We start from the raw sequence: 18,010 nt of genomic DNA, 5'->3' as shown, positions 1-18,010 counted from the left end.
CACTTTTCAAGGCTTAGTACATCTCACCCACAGTGTGTCAGGCACTACAGTTGCTGTGGTTCCACCCAAACTTGAGTGTTGCTAGGGATAATGGTATGCTAACCCCAACTATTTTTGAGTTGGCTCCATCCTATAGCTGATTTAGTACACCTATGTGAGGCCACTTTGAGATATTTTTGTAGGGACACTTTAAATTCTCAATCCATCTATGGTAGTAAGTTAAGAAAAAGTAAACAAATGCTCTAACATCTAATATCAATGCAAATTGAGACAGGCTGCACTGGGGTTTGATATGCAATTATGCCCCATTTCTCCATACTGATAGGCTGTTTGTGTTTGCAGATTTATGATGCTCTTTAGATAATTTTGCATCTGTTTTTTTTACTTGTCACACTACCTTCAGAGATTAGTGTGTGTGTGTCCAATTACCTGTTTGCCTAAACCTAGGACCGGCTCTGATAATAGCAAACTAGGCAAATGCCTAGGGCATTTGGTATGCCTAGGGGCACAAGCAGCTTCTGCTGATTAAAAGATATATGGCATGCCTATATTCTGCGTGTGACTGCAGCTGTATCTGCATACGAAATGCTACATTACAGTGTATTCCTGGAAATGAGTGTAACGTAGCATTTCATATGCAGATACAGCTGCAGTCACACACAGAATATAGGCAAGCCGCATATCATTTTAATCAGCAGAAACTGCTTGTGCATCCCAACTACATAGTAATACAAATAAGATGCATTTTTATCAAAACAAGGCGCCCGGTGTTAGCAGAGCTGGCCTTGAGTTGCCAGCTGACTCACTCCAGGCATCTCCTGCTGCATGGTGTATTGAGGCAAGATATATGAGGACATACCTGTATCCAAGCAGAGGCAGAGGTCACAGTGTTAGCAACCATGTGAGTGCTGTGTGCGGGTGGGTCGGTTGTGCAGTAGTGTTCAGCATATGTGTAAGGGGCTTTATGTGTGTCATGTGTATAAATGCATTAATAATGTGCGGCATATGTGTAAGGAAAGTTATGTGTGTAATTATATATGTATAAAGGCATTAATAATGTGCGGCATATGTGTAAGGGACATTATGTGTGTACTTACGTGTACAATGGCATTAATAATGTGCGGCAAATGTGTAAGGGACATTATGTGTATAAGAGCATTAATAAAGGTTGGCATAATATTTTAGGCGCATTATGTTTATAATGACATTAATAATGAATGTCATATGTGTAAGAGGCATTACTGTGTGGTATTATGTGTATAAGGTGCTCTATTGTGTGGCATAACGTATAGAAAGGGCACTACTGTGTGGTCTAATGTGAATTAAGAGCAATATGGTGTGGTGTAATGTGAATAAGGAGCAATTCAGTGTGGTGTAATGTGAATAAGGGGCACTACTGTGAGGAGTAACGTATATAAGGTAAAGTGGTACTTCTGTGTGATGTAACATGAATAAGGGACACTATCTCATGATAAAATGTGAATAAAGTTGCAGCACTGTGTGGCGTAATTTGAATTGGGGGTACTATTGTGCGGCCATGCCCCTTCCCAGCAATGACACACCCACTTTTGGGCTGTGCGCCAAATGTGCACAGTGTTCCTATTTAAAATATAGTGGGTAGGAGCACTAAAATGAGGACTGCTATTGGTAAGGGATGATGGTGCTGGGAAAAGGGTGCAGGGTCAGAGGCAGAACTAGCGGTGGTGCTTGGGGGCACCTGTGTCTAATCTTGCCTCATATTGGTTAGGGCCGGCTCTGGCTATGATGTCTATTTATAATTTATATGCATGTCATATGCTCTGTTTTGGTCAATGTTTTGGCCTAATTCATGATTGTACAACGAAGCAATTATCAGCAGACTGAGCATGTGCCACAATCGCACTGTGCACGTGTCAAGATGCCTTTGTTTATGATTGCCCTGAAGATGTCATTGCAGAGTGATTGACAGGACGTGATCGTTTGGGGGTGATAACGGGGAGTGGCTGCAAAATTGTAGGTGTGTCATGGCTGTTTTCGGGGTGTGTATAATGTACGATCATGTACGTATAAAACATGGCACCTTGACATGGGCAAAATCGGATAGTATTTATCTCGGCATCGAACTTCCAAAATGTCTCTCTAAATGATATAAAATGAATATTGGGGAAGCAGTCGCAGCTATCTCAACTGAACTAGATGGCTGGAACCATGTGTTACTATCCTATCTCGGTAGGGCCAGTTTGATTAAAAAGTCTACTTTTCCCTGTCTCTTATATTTACTACAATCCCTACCACTGTTAATTAGACAATCTGATGTGACCAAAATATTCCGTTGCTTCATATGGAAAGGTAAACAGCCAGAAACAGCACTGCTAAAATTACGGCAATTCAAGGTAAATGGGGGCATTCATTTCACACAAAATCCACTTATATAGTTATGCGGCCTTATTAGGATATCTCCGGGATTGGCTTCCTCTAGCGAAACATCCGCCAATACATTATTGGAACAACAATTCCTCTTGGATGGCAATTGAATCACTTTCCTTTGTAAGAGCGAGGCCGAAACAGATCAGGTGTGAAAGGATAACCCCTTACTGTGGTCGGTATATAAACTCTGGCATAAGCTACAACGTACCGCTAATTTGAACGCTCGCAATCGGCACTATTTTTCTGGAAAAATAGGTTCAGGAACTACGGGTCTGGGAGGGAGCTATTAAAAAATTGTGTCTCCATATCAGTATGCGTGTGTGTTGTATATAGTGATTACATAGATGGATAGATAGATAGTCAGATAGATACTGTAGATAGAGATAGATAGCTAGATAGAGTAGATTATACTTTAGAAAATAAGGCACTCAAAATGAGTTTTAAAATAAAACTTATTTATGGAAAATACATTTTGGCCCAGGACAGGTTCAGGAACTTGGTTCCTTCTGAAAAATAGCACTGCTCACAAATACTCTTTTGAACATTCTTGGGGAACGAGGCATTTCAGCACGGGGAAGCCACCTTTCCAGTTACACCACCCTGGAAGGCAGGGGTTAGATTATTGGTGATGTGGTAGACAGCTCAGCTAAAGAACCTAGGACATTTGTTCAGGCTACACAACTTTTCCCAACACTTCAGAGGCATACATTGGCGTACTTTCAGATGCAGCATTATGCAAGCTCAGTAATTGCACATTTCTCTGAGGAAGACTGGTCGAGTCCTTTGAACGCTCTGTTGGGGTCGCCGTCAGCTAAAAAAGCGATATCTGTGCATTATCTCCTTTTGAGGGCACCAATGGATCATACTACCACTCAGCAGTATTGCAATGTATGACTGACTTTCCAATTGGATTTCCATGTGTTACTAAAAAATTTAATAACCTCATGTTGTTTACTCCCATCTGCACAGTATCAAGAATTGTTTTTCAACATATTTCATAGAGCGTACTACTCCCTCACAGGCAATTCCTTGCGGGTACGTCCGCTTCACATGAATGTCGTCAACCGGTGGTGGATCTATTCCATAGCTTTGGGAGTGTCCTTGATAAGACATTTCTGGTTGCAGGTCAGGAAATACTCAATAGACAACCTCGTGAATTATTTACCATTTACTGCGGAATGGGCGATCTTTGGGGTCTCCACGGGGTTCAGAAAATTACGGCTGGCAATCAGCGCAGCTGCCGTAAATCCATTTTACAAACATGGATTCTCCATTCCCCACCTCCTCTGACCCTTTCCAAGAGGAAACTTCACCATCATTTTCCAATTGGACTGGTTGGAAATTACCTTAGAAAAGGATAAACTAGTCTCCAAATTCTTTGAGTCCTGGGAAAGTTATATAGCAACTTTATCAGTGGACTTTCAGGAATGGATTAGAAGATCTGTTCAGAATACGGAATGGTATGAATCCAGACTTTTATTGGAGATTTAGGATGTTCATACTTTATGGTGTCCTTTGCTGTGATGACTCCTCCATACTGTTATATTGACTCCATTGATGTGTGGACCTGAGCTTGACTCGTAATGCCTTTTAAGAATTCCCATGGGAAGGATTATTTGGACATAACAATATTGTCTATATTTGATATCGTGTGTTATTGTAAACGTGAACTTATTTGATGACTATTGTACTTGATGCAATGCTTTATTAAAAATTAGTTTTGGAAACAAAACAATAACATGGTGCCTTCACCGCTACAGCCTTGTCTAGTCTGCGTAACCAACAGTCTCCCCGAGCAGTTGGTGTTCCTCGTTATTTATTATTTATTAACAGTTTCTTATATAGTGCAGCAAATTATGTTCCACTTTACAACTGGACACAATGATAAAACAAAACTGGGTAATAACAAACAGTCATAGAGGTAGGAAGACCCTGCTCGTAAGTTTACAAACTATAGGGAAATACGTTATTGCGTATAGGCTGCATCTGTATACGCAGTAGTGAAAGAGTTCCAAATGGCTCCAGTAGGCATCCATCTTCTTTTCTGGGTGGCAACTTGTCTTTCTCTTTGCCAACTGTTTGCCAATACAAATAAACAGATAGAAAAAGAATACATACATTCTTAACGGTGCTCGGATGCCTCTGAGTTTTCAGCTCCAATTAATAAAAGCTTCTCCACCCAAGGTTTTGGTTTAGAGAAGGCTGAAAAACGAAATGTATTGGATACTGTAGTATTAACTGGACTCAAGACTGATACTGGCAGAAGATAAGACTCAGATGGTAGTAGAGAGTCTGTAATGTTAGACAATGCCGGGTCAGGGCTAGCAGCTGAAAGACTATAGACAGTGCTGGGTCAGGGCTGGTGGCAAACAAACACATAATCCAGGAGCAGGCAAAGATCAGGGACAGGAGAATAAACAGGACAAACCAAGTCAGCAGCGAAGGTTCAGCTACTAGCAAAATAGGAGCTTTCACTGACACAAGATGGAAGGCAGAAAGGCATATAACCTGTCACGTACCAATTGTGCTGTGAGCTATAACCCAGACACCTACAAATTCAGCCTTTATAGCACCTGGATAGAGATAGGCAGCCTGAAACAGAGAGTACACTGTCAACCGTCTACATTTCCCCAAAGTTAAGCAACGGCTACCCACCCTAACAGTACATTAATATATAAAAATGTTATTATATGTATGTTTTTGTGGTTATTTACACACAAAGTGCTGCTGAGCCTTGCTTACATATACATGATATTACCGGGAGTATTTCCCCATTTGGCATTTGTCACATTTTGGTGCCGATTTAGAGTTGGACCCACCACTGATGTCAGATGTAGTGGAGAAAATGTTTGCTACTGTCCATGCATCCAAGTAGCACCGCTCATCGTGTCTGTAAATTCATAAATTCTAATCTAGGGTCACCCAATATTCTGAGCAGATATTTTCCCCTCATCTCACAAAGTATGCAATCCGTACCCAACGCCGGCCGCCCCCCTCCCTTACTTACTGATCCTTGCTGAATTAGCCCCAAAGTCTCAGACACAGATAAGATGTCAGTAGTATTGAGAAGCGCCACAGATGTGTATTCTTCTGCTGATGAAATATCCCCTAAACTGATATTTTATCCTGATACTGCTGTGTTCTTTATACAACTGAAGTAGAACATTCTATATGGTCTGTTCAATGTTCAACATTGTTGAGGTTTTGTTGTAGAGCCTCAGATGAAATGTGTAACTGGGATTACCCAATTATATGATTCACAATCTCTATCTTTATTCTGTGAGAAGATTCCACCATTGTATAGAAAAAGATATCTCCCATCAGATCGTGTCCTGTTACCCCAGTCTCAGAGTGAAAGTTTCCTCGATTGTCTGATAGTTATAACAGGCCTCACACCTGATTGTACAACTCCTGTCCGATTCCTCCGCTGTGAAGATGACTGTGGAGAAGCTGCCGGAACCGTCCTCCAGGTCTCCGTTTTCTGTATTACCCTCAATAGGAAATACTCCGTTATACCAGGAGAACTCACAGTCATCCGCGTTACATCCATCAACGTTACATCTAAGTGTGACATCATCGCCCACTCGGGGGCTGTCCGTCAGGCACTCAATTCCTCTTATTTTAAAGGGTTTCCTTTCAGCTCCTGTGGAGGGAAAAAGGAAATTACATTAGTAAATGACTCGGTCACTGAGCAGATTTTGAACCTTCTTGAATTTACTTGTACAGTCAGTGATGTTATACAGTACATACATTGCAATATGAATGAAAGGAACACATCCGGGGATCCTAACAGTGTGACTGAAAACTATCCTGAGTTTGAGCAAATGTTTTTTTGTATTTTTTAAAGTTAATGTTTTCCATTGTCCCTGTTTTTATCATCATAAAACCACATTTTAGTTTTTCACTCACAGAAATTATTAAATGACTCAGTAATCAGTATCACTTACTTGGTCTCTGTGATGAGTTTCTGCTTCCAGCTACAGCGTCAGGGACTCCTAATAATACATCAGAAATACAGACATGAGATATAGTAATGTACAGTACATAGAAAGTCTCCTATTATACAGTAGCAGACAGATTATTGGCAGATAAAGGCCCTCATTCCGAGTTGATCGCTTGCTAGCAGTTTTTAGCAGCCGTGCAAACGCATAGTCGCCGCCCACGGGGGAGTGTATTTTCGCTTTACAGGAGTGCGAACGCCTGTGCAGCCGCACGGCAGCAAACAGATTTTGTGCAGAACAAGACCAGCCCTGTAGTTACTCATTCTGTGCGATGATTGCTGCGACGAGTGACACGGTAATGACGTCAGATACCCGCCCAGCAAATGCCCGGCCACGCCTGCGTTTTTCCAAACACTCCCAGAAAACGGTCAGTTGCCACCCAGAAACTCCCACTTCCGGTCATTCTCCTTGCGTTCGGCTGTGCGACTGAAAGCGTTGCTAGAACCTGTGCAAAACCACAATGCTCTTTGTACCCGTACGTCGCACGTGCGCATTGCGGTGCATACGCATGCGCAGTTTTGCAGTTTTTTTAAGATGAACGCTACGCAGCGAACAACTGCAGCTAGCGATCAACTCGGAATGAGGGCCAAAGAGCAGCATGCATAACAGGGGAGGACGGCGGCCGAATAGGGGGATACACAGCACAAGCCAACGCCTGGAAAACAATGAGCCTGATGATGGATGCAGTGGCGATGTCGATCGCAAACGGACAATGTTTTAAGTCCTAGTCGCTCTGCGCAAGTGTCCCATTGGCTAATGCTCGGAGACATAGAACGAATTTGAATGCAGAGAGTAAGATTTCCAGTGGGTAGGAACACCCACTGGAAATCTTACTCTCTGCATTCAGATGGAAAAGGATTTACTGGTAGGTATTAATATCCTATTATTACCTCCCAGGAACGGGAGGTAATAATAGGATATTAATACCTACCAGTAAATCCTTTTCTCTTAGTCCGTAGAGGATGCTGGGGACTCCAAAAGGACCATGGGGTATAGACGGGATCCGCAGGAGACATGGGCACTTTAAGACTTTAAATGGGTGTGAACTGGCTCCTCCCTCTATGCCCCTCCTCCAGACCTCAGTTATAGGAACTGAGCCCAGGGAGACGGACATTTCGAGGAAAGGATTTTTGTTAACCAAGGGTGAGATACATACCAGCTCACACCACACCACACCACACCACACCACACCACACCACACCACACCACACCACACCGTACAACATGGCATTCAACTAACCAGTTAACAGCATGAACCAAAACAATCAGCAACAGGCTGATTGAACCAAAACACAACCTTTGTGTAACCAAAGCAATAACTAATAACAAATACTGCAGATAGAGTCCGCACTGGGACGGGCGCCCAGCATCCTCTACGGACTAAGAGAAAAGGATTTACCGGTAGGTATTAAAATCCTATTTTCTCATTCATCCTAGAGGATACTGGGGACACCAAAAGGACCATGGGATCTATACCAAAGCTCCAGACCGGGCGGGAGAGTGCGGATGACTCTGCAGCACCGATTGAGCAAACATGAGGTCCTCATCAGCCAGGGTATCAAACTTGTAGAATTTTGCAAAAGTGTTTGAACCCGACCAAGTAGCTGCTCAGCAAAATTGTAACGCCGAGACACCCCTGGCAGCCGCCCAAGACGAGCCCACCTTCCTAGTGGAATGGGCCTTTAACGATTTCGGTAACGGCAAACCAGTCGTAGAATGAGCATGCTGAATCGTATTACAAATCCAGCGTGCAATAGTCAGCTTAGAAGCAGGAGCCCCAATCTTGTTGGAAGCATACAGGACAAACAGCGCCTCAGTTTTCCTGATACGAGCCGTTCTGGCTACATACATTTTCAAAGCTCTGACCACATCGAGAGACTTTGAATCATCCAAGGCCTCAGAAGCCACAGGTACTACAATAGGTTGGTTCATGTGAAATGAAGAAACAACCTTAGGGAGGAATTGTTGACGCGTCCTCAACTCCGCTCTATCCACATGGAAAACCAAATGGGGCTTTTGTGAGAAAAAGCCGCCAATTCCAACACCCGCCTCGCGGATGCCAAGGCCAATAGCATGACCACTTTCCAAGTGAGGAATTTCAGCTCAACCTTTTGTAAAGGTTCAAACCAATGGGACGTAAGGAACTGTAACACCAAGTTAAGGTCCCATGATGCCACTGGGGGCACAAATGGAGGTTGTATGTGCAGCACACCCTTCACGAAAGTCTGTACCTTCCGTAGGGGCCTTATTGGATTCGCACACATATTTTCTCCAAATACAGTGGTAATGCTTCGCCGTTACCTCCTTTATAGCTTTCAGTAGAGTGGTGATGACCTCTCCGGGAATACCCTTCCGAACTAAGATTTGACGTTCAACCGGGATGCCGTCAAACGCAACCGCTGTAAGTCCTGGAACACGCACGGCCCCTGCTGTTACAGATCCTCTCTTAGAGGAAGAGGCCAGGGATCTCCTATGAGTAATTCCTGAAGATCCGGATACCAGGCCCTCTGTGGCCAATCTGGAACAACGAGTATCGCCTGAACCCCTGTTCTTCTTATGATCCTTATCACCTTTGAGATGAGTGGAAGTGGAGGGAACACATAGACCGACTGAAACCCCCAAGGTGTCACCAGGGCGTCCACTGCTATCGCTTGAGGGTCCCTTGACCTGGAACAATACGTCTGAAGCTTCTTGTTGAGGCGAGACGCCATCATGTCTATTTGAGGAAATCCCCAACGACTCGTCACTTCTGCAAAGACCTCTTGATGAAGACCCCACTCTCCTGGATAGAGATCGTGCCTGCTGAGGAAATCTGCTTCCCAGTTGTCCACGCCTGGAATGAAGACCGCTAACAGAGCGCTTACATGTTTTTCCGCCCAGCGAAGAATCCTTGTGGTCTCCGCCATCGCCGCACTGCTCCTTGTTCCGCCTTGGCGGTTTATGTGCGCCACCGCTGTTATGTTGTCCGACTGAATCAGGATGGGTAGGCCGCGAAGTAGATGTTCCGCTTGAACCAGGCCGTTGTAAATAGCCCTTAATTCCAGAATGTTTATGTGTAGACAAGCTTCTTGGCTCTACCATTTTCCCTGGAAATTTTCCCGCTGTGTCACCGCTCCCCAACCTTGGAGACTCGTATCCGTGGTCACCAGGATCCAATCTTGGATCTCGAACCTGCGACCCTCTAGGAGGTGAGAACTTTGGAGCCACCACAGGAGAGAAATCCTGGCCCTGGGAGATAGGCATATCTTCCTGTGCATGTGTAAATGGGACCCGGACCACTTGACCAACAGGTCCCACTGAAAAACTCTGGTATGAAACCTGCCAAACGGGATGGCCTTGTAAGCCGTCACCATCTTCCCCAGCACTCGAGTGCATTGATGAATCGACACTCTTGCTGGTTTCAGAATTCCCTTGACCATGTTCTGGATTTCCAGAGCTTTTTCGAACGGGAGAAAAATTCTCTGTAGTTCCGTGTACAGAATCATGCCCAAGAACGACAGCCGTGTTGTCGGAATCAACTGTGACTTTGGCAAATTTAGGAGCCAGCCATGTTGTTGCAGAACCCGTCAGGGAGAGCGCAACGTTTTTCAGAAACTGCTCCTTTGATCTCGCCTTTATCAGGAGATCGTCCAAGTACGGGATAATTGTGACCCCTTGCTTGCGCAGGAGCACCATCATCTCCGCCATTACTTTGGTGAAAATCCTCTGGGCCGTGGAAAGACCAAACGGCAACGTCTGAAACTGGTAATGACAATCCTGAACAGCGAACCTCAGGTACGCCTGATGAGGAGGATATATGGGGACATGCAGGTAAGCATCCTTTATGTCGACTGACACCATAAAATCCCCCCCTTCCAGACTGGAGATCACTGCTCGGAGAGATTCCATCTTGAACTTGAATCTTTTTAAAAACAGATTGAGGGATTTTAAGTTCAGAATCAGTCTGACCGAACCATCCGGCTTCGGGACCACGAACAGTCTTGAATAAAACCCTATTCCCCGTTGTGACGGTGGTACCGCGACAATGACTTGCTGCTGACACAGCTTGTGTATTGCAGCAGACACTACTTCTCTTTCCGGAAGAGAAGCTCGCAAGGCCGATTTGAAAAATCGGTGTGGGGGCACGTCTTGAAACTCCAGTTTGTATCCTTGGGTCACAATTTCCAGCAACAAAGGATCTAGGCCCGAGTGAACCCAGACCTGACTGAAGAGCTGAAGAGGCGCCCCCACCGGTGCGGACTCCGGCATGGGAGCCCCAGCGTCATGCGGTGGATTTAGCAGAAGCCGGGAAGGACTTCTGCTCCTGGGAGCTAGCCACATCCGGCAACCTTTTTCCCCTTCCCTTACCTCTAGCAGCAAGGAAGGAGGACCCTCGTCCTGTCTTGAATTTATTAGACCGAAAGGACTGCATCTGATAGTGAGGCGTTTTCTTCTGCTGTGTAGGGACAAAAGGCAGAAATGAAGACTTACCCGCGGTAGCTGTAGAAACCAGGTCCGCGAGACCTTCTCCAAACAAAACTACACCTTTATAGGGCAGAGCCTCCATAGCCTTTTTAGACTCAGCATCACCATTCCATTGATGAGTCCACAACGCCCTCCTATCCGAGATTGCCATGGCATTGGCCCTTGATCCCAAGAGGCCAATATCTCTCGCAGCCTCCCTTAGATAGACTGCACCGTCCTTGATATGACCCAGCGTCAAAAGCACGCTATCCCTATCCAGGGTGTCTAAGTCAGATGACAAGTTATCTGCCCATTTTTCAATTGCGCTACTCACCCATGCCGATGCTATGGCCGGCCTAAACAGTGTACCCGTAGTGACATAAATAGATTTCAAAGTAGTTTCCTGTTTACAATCTGCAGGATCTTTAAGGGCTGCCGTGTCAGGGGACGGTAGCGCCACCTTCTTGGACAATCGCACCAGAGCTTTGTCCACCGTGGGAGATGACTCCCACCCTAACCTATCCTCAGAGGGAAACTGGTATGCCATTGAAATTCTCCTGGGAATCAGCCACTTTTTGTCAGGAGCTTTCCAAGCCTTTTCAAAAATCAGGATTTTGGTACTTACCGATAAATCCCTTTCTCCGATTCCACAGGGGCCACTGGAGCGTAGTTACAATGGGGAAATAGTAGGCAGTAATTGGGAGCTGGCACTTTAAAATTCTAACACTGTGGCTAGCTCCTCCCCTACTATCTCCCCTCCAAGCCAGTCTACGTAAAACTGTGCCCGAGGAGAGCTGTAATAAACAAACCTTAAGGTAGAGGAGGTTAATGACGCCCTGTAAGCCAGGATAACACAAACTAAACCTGGAACAGAACCTAACAAAAAGCAGGTTAACCTGCACTGAACAAGCAGGCACCTAGTGATCTGCAAACCTTTAAGTAAAAAACAAGGAGGAAACAGCGCTGGGCGGGCGTCCAGTGGCCCCTGTGGAATCGGAGAAAGGGATTTATCGGTAAGTACCAAAATCCTGATTTCTCCTTCATCCACTAGGGGCCACTGGAGCGTAGTTACAATGGGGACGTCCCAGAGCTCCCGAAACGGGTGGGAGAGCGCTGAGAGTCCTGTAAAACCGCTCGGCCAAACTGTGATGCAGAGGCCGCAAAAGTGTCAAACTTACAGAATTTGACAAACGTATGTCGGCCCGACCAAGTAGCCGCCCGACATAAAGTAGTCATGGAGACCCCACGGGCAGCCGCCCACGAAGGTCCCACAACGCGCGTAGAGTGCGCTGATATGGAAAACGGAGGCTCCCGAGCAACCGCCAATAAGACTGTCTGATGGTCAGATGTATCTAACGGCCCAGCGTATGCTGGGACCCCGGCTATTTAGTACGGGAGCATCGTACAGAACAAAGAAGAAAACACTTCGTCGAATAGCCGAAGACCTCTGTAGAGAGAGTCAGCGAGCCCTGACAACATTTAGAGAGGGCCGAAAACACCAGTGTCAGATTTATATGAAAAACGGACATCCCACCTGGAAGAAATGACCGCTGAGTCTGAAGCTCAGCCGTAACCCCCGTCGAAAAGGGGGAGTTGCCAATAGAGTACTCCCTGAAAGAGAGCCCGAACTTACGGCCGCCAGGCTAATTTCTTTTGGAAGAAAATCGAAAGGGCAGAGACCTAAAATTCAGGTCAACGTAGTTTGAAGCGCAGCCGAGCAAACCACCCAGAGAAAACCAAAGATGACGGCTGAATGGTAAATCAAAACGGGAAAAGCCCTGTTATCCACACTATGCCCCTTAAAAGTTTCCCAAAGTGGCAAAAGCGAGAAGAGGTAACCGACTTCCGAAATCGGGGCCCAGTAGGCACAACCGAACTAGGGAACTTCTCCCTTCTGAGGTCTCGTGAACAGTCACGCCGTAAAACGACACCAGTGTAAGAGTGAACAAAGAAAAAGGACCCTGTTGAAGTAGACAGTCCTGCAGAGGTAGGAGCCAAGGCTCCTCTACTGACAACAGGTGCAGACTGGATCTTTAAGTCATGCACGGCCAAACCGGATCCACCAGGAGGACTACGCGCATTCTCCCCTCCTGTGTTACCGAAAGTGAGGTAGAAATAGAAAAGGAGGCAAGATAGACTAACCAGAAACTCCAAGGAGCCCTGATGGCATCCTCGGTTATTGCCGCCAGAGCTCACGTCCGAGAGTAGTAAAGGGTTTAAGAGTCAGTCAGAACGCCCTGAGGTCGATCCGGAATCTCCGCCAACAGCGGACCAGCTGACAAAACTCCGGGGAATGTCCCCTCACCCGGGAGTCTGACCTGGCGGCTTGACCTGGAAAGAAGACTGTTGTCCTCCGCTCAGAGGGGAATGTAGGCGACCACTCATCGCATCGCAACTTGACTGAAGAAAGAGTACCTGGTCCCGAGGAAGGAAAAAATCCTCTGACGGACCGAGTTGAGAACAGTCTACGAGGAACATAAATTGGACCCGTGTCGAACCAGAAGCTCTTGGATCCTCCGGATATTCAGAAGCAACCTAATCTGCTGAGTGGGATTCCAGCAGTAGATTGTCCAATTAGGGAACAACCGTCACTCCCTGCCTTTGAAAAAGAGCTATTCTGTGATTTTCCTGAACCCTGTGGGAGCGGAAGAGAGACCGAATAGAAAGGACTGACCCTGAAAATGAGTATCCTGTAATGCGAATCTGAGAAAAGACCGATGTGGAAACCCAAAAGAGTTCAGTAAACAGGCATCCTTGAAGACAAGGGACGCGTAAAACCCCCTTTCTTCTTCAAACTAGCAATCACAGACTGAAAGGATTCTAAGACCAGAATAGGCCTGGCCGAACCCTCTGGCTTCGGCACGGGAAAAGAAAACAAAGGGCTGAGAAATGCCCCGATTCAAATGATATGCGAAAACAGGGATCAACACCCTTTGCGGTTAGAAGCATCTGGAGCGCCGCCTGCAGTATGACTGTCTTGTCATCGTAAACCGGCCGACCCATGCCGAGGGACCCCTGAGACGGTTGGACTCCAAAATCGAGTTTGTAACCGCCCAAGCCTTCCCAGTCCTCCCAGTAGGACCACCGACAGGCGCCTACCCTGGGACCCCCCAGGTGGTAGGAAGGTCTGACCTGCGGTGGGTGTGTTGGATGACCTAAAATCAGACTGAACCGAGGATGCTTCAGCCTGCTACCATGAGATCCCTTGGCGACGGAGATACCGCCCCTGACTTGTAGTCGAAAGCCTGAAAGGGCACGGAAAGATCTAAACGAAAGACCGGTAAAGGTCCGTCTTGGAGCTGGGGCAGCCGTAGGGGAAAGAAAAGTGGACTTACCTCCAATGGTTTGAGAAATCATGCAGGAAGTTCCATCCCCTGAACCAGCTGCCCTTAGGAATCCATGTTCACCTGTCACTGTCACAGCCCCAGAGGTCGTCGGGTTAAGACAGCCCAAGCGAAACTGCAGGTTCCGAGTATACAGACGTGGAGACCTCAAAAGAATATAAAGCAGAATCGTGATTCTGATCTGTCCCAAAGCATCAGTTGATCCTGATGCGAATTATGTAACCTAGAGGACAATTGTTCCACAACCTACCTGCTCCGGACAAGGTCGAACCCCTGCTGTCGGATATGTCTCTCAGATGGATCCCTCAGCAAGGCTGCCCCAGGAAAAACGACAGCCTGTTGGACCGGCGATACATTGAGGTGTATACCCTGGAGAGTCCTGATATCGTTTCCTGTTATCTGCGGGAAAAAGATAGGCAAACAAACATTGTTTGATACCTGAAATTGTGAATTCGGATGTTTCCCGGCCGCCTACCGGAGCATGCCCAGCTCATTCGAAACTGAACAAGTCGCTGTCATTTCTTCCTTGGCGTCAAAACCCCAAGGGACCTGAAGCGTCCATCCTCTTTACTTGCAGCACCAGACGAACTGCTGTACAATACACCTTAATATCCTGAGATACTGGTTCAGACTCCACCGAAACATAATCAGTATCTCGTGTAACATGGAGGTTAGCAAGATCTTTTTTGAATCCTGGGGAGAAGAAATGACGGACGGGGTCTCTGGTAACGGTGACCTTACCTGCATAAGCTGAGCTGTTCAAACAGGAACGTCCTGCAGCTGCATTGGGGGCTAATCAGATGGCTCCACCGCACAATCTACACATAACAGGGAATTCTCTGTCCTGGGTGTTACGTTTAGTTAAACGAAAAGAGAAAAGACAGGTTAAAGAAGTGTAACCCTCTATAAACTCTGCACTATAACGTGCAGTGACAGGGACATTTCCCTTAAAGTTGGTGTTTGATGGAATTCAATCTGTGTTCAGATGTCCCCGCTATAAGCGTACTGAGCCACAGGGGCTATTTGGCTGACACCACACACATTCCCCAAATTACACACAGTATTATTACCAAGTGAAACAAAGGAGTAATAAAGGGGTGACAACACCCGTGTATGTAGTGTACTGCTAATTTAGTAAGCTCCGCTGGTCCGAAATGGCGGCTAGCCTGTGAGTAAAGCCGGGGGGAAAATTAATGTTGCAGGGTGAAGATATATGGGACGTGAACCCAGGTCTGCATTATTATAATATATGTCGGTGGAGCTTGTAGTTCTATATTATTGTAAATATTCAGTGAGCCCAACTGTGCCCTGATATAGAGCAGTAGTGAGCTGACTCCATATACCATAAACAGGGGACTCCGTGTTGAATTAACAGCCATAGCCCCCCTGACAAAGGGGCACTGACCTGAGAGTTAGGTTTAAGCCCCCTCACTATGGCGCCTAACTGTAAAATCCACGGCGCTAATTGATTATATATGCATATATAGATATAATCCAATATAATATTATATATTAAAAACAAACTATATAAAATATAATACAGGTTGAGTATCCCATATCCAAAATGCTTGGGACCAGAAGTATTTTGGATATCAGATTTTTCTGTATTTTGGAATAATTGCATACCATAATGAGATATCATGGCGATGGGACCCAAGTCTAAGCACAGAATGCATTTATGATTCATATACACCTTATACACACAGCCTGAAGGTCATTTTAGCCAATATTTTTAATAATTTTGTGCATTAAACAAAGTGTGTGTACATTCACACAATTAATTTATGTTTCAAATACACCTTAAACACACAGCCTGAAGGTCATTAAATACAATATTTTTAATAACTTTGTGTATTAAACAAAGTTTGTGTACAATGAGCCATCATAAAACAAAGGTTTGACTATCTCAGTCCTACTCCAAAAATTCCGTATTTCGGAATATTACGTATTTCGGAATATTTGGATATGGGATACTCAACCTGTATACATATAACAAAATATGTATATATATATATATATATATATATATATATATATATATATATATATACACACACCTCGACACACACAGTACAACTATATCCATTTATATATATATGTGTGTGCCACAGGAGGAACACATTGAGAAAAACTACTCACTGCAGTGATGAGAAGACCCTGTCAATCACAGCAAGCAGTGGAGTCCGGGTAGAGGTTTCCCCTTCAGAGAGGAAATGGCCGCCAGCACCAACCGAGCCGCAGGTAGCCGCCGGGAGCCGAGGTCCAAGACGGGAGGAAGCCCCGCCCCCCGTTATGGCGCCCAAATGTAAAAACTTTTACACTTCTAGTACTAAGTCAGCGGGGAGCGTCCTGCCTCCCCGCCGATCACACAAGCCGCGGCCGGGGAGCTGAGCCCGCCGAGCAGAGCGGGAGAAAGCTCCGCCCCCTATGCTCTGTCCAAAGTACTAAGCTCCCGCGCAAACTTAGCGGGGAGCGCTCTGCATCCCCTGACGGCCCTGCGAGCCGCGGCCGGGGAGCGGGGCGCTTAGCCTGCCGGGTCTAAATAGAAATCATCTAGGTGGCACTGGACTTGAACCCAGGTCCCTCTATACCACAGATCTCTGCATTAGTCTGTTGAGCCACAGAGCTCCACTGCGGGATTAATTTCCGCCCCCTAGTAATGGCGCCTAATATAAAATCATAAAGGTGCCTCCAAAATCAAATTATTATTATTATTTTTTTAATGCAAACTGTTACACAGCCCATACTGTATGAGTGGAGGGGGGGGGGGGGGGATTAGACCAGGGACCCTGAGCGTGGCCCCCATGTATGGGAGCAGGAAGCGGGGAGTGAGGTGTATGTCTGTACTCACCGCTGCTTGCAGGATCCTGATGGAGTGGCCCCGACACGCGCCGCTTATACTCACCGCTGCCATGCTGCCGGAATCTTCTGCTGGTGGAGCGGCCCCGACACGCGCCGCACGCAGCGGTGTCCGGCCAACTCAGGAGAGCTCAGTGTCTCCCTCAGCTGCGATGGGACCCCACCGGCAGCTCCCGCGGTGCAGACTGGCAGTGGCAGAGCTGCCAGTCTGTGTGTGTAAGTAAGAAAAATAAAAATAATAAAGTAAAAAGAAAAAATTCTTCAGCTAAACCCAAGTGAACCAGCTCCCTCGGGCACTAAACTAAGACTGGCTTGGAGGGGAGATAGTAGGGGAGGAGCTAGCCACAGTGTTAGAATTTTAAAGTGCCAGCTCCCAATTACTGCCTACTATTTCCCCATTGTAACTACGCTCCAGTGGCCCCTAGTGGATGAAGGAGAAAGAGCGGTAAGTTCATGAGAGGGAGGAAACGTTACCTCAGGTTTCTTTCCTTTAAACATAGAGACCCTCGTCTCAGGGACAGCAGGGTCCTCAGTGATATGTAACACCCTCAGATTCTGTCCCCTCCCTCCTCTCCTGTAGTGTGTGCTGCGCCTCCCCTCCCTCCTCTCCTGTTGTGTACGCTGCTTCTCCCCTCCCTCCTCTCCTGTAGTGTACGCTGCTTCTCCCCTCCCTCCTCTCCTGTAGTGTGCACTGCGCCTCCCTTTCCTTCTCTCTTGTAGTGTGCGCTGTGCCTCCCCTCCCTCCTCTCTTGTAGTGTGCGCTGTGCCTCCCCTCCCTCCTCTCTTGTAGTGTGCGCTGTGCCTCCCCTCCCTCCTCTCCTGTAGTGTACGCTGCTTCTCCCCTCCCTTCTCTCCTGTAGTGTGCGCTGTGCCTCACCTCCCTTCTCTCCTGTAGTGTGCGCTGTGCCTCCCCTCCCTTCTCTCCTGTAGTGTGCGCTGTGCCTCCCCTCCCTTCTC

General features: G+C 46.5%; 1 gene segment (V, D, J or C); it reads right to left on the bottom strand.

Annotated features, from left to right (window-relative positions):
* Nucleotides 1–603: 603 nt before the first annotated feature.
* Nucleotides 604–18,010, bottom strand: part of LOC134968633 (Ig heavy chain C region-like) — a 41,726-nt gene continuing 24,319 nt past the window's right edge. Inside the window, 2 exon segments of the C gene segment in view lie at nucleotides 604–6,049; nucleotides 6,354–6,401. Of these exon segments, the coding sequence occupies nucleotides 5,742–6,049; nucleotides 6,354–6,401 (356 nt within the window).

The sequence above is a fragment of the Pseudophryne corroboree genome, chromosome 11 (genome assembly GCF_028390025.1).
Source record: "Pseudophryne corroboree isolate aPseCor3 chromosome 11, aPseCor3.hap2, whole genome shotgun sequence".
Classification (NCBI taxonomy): Eukaryota; Metazoa; Chordata; class Amphibia; order Anura; family Myobatrachidae; genus Pseudophryne; species Pseudophryne corroboree.
This window is presented reverse-complemented; position numbering and strand designations above follow the sequence as displayed.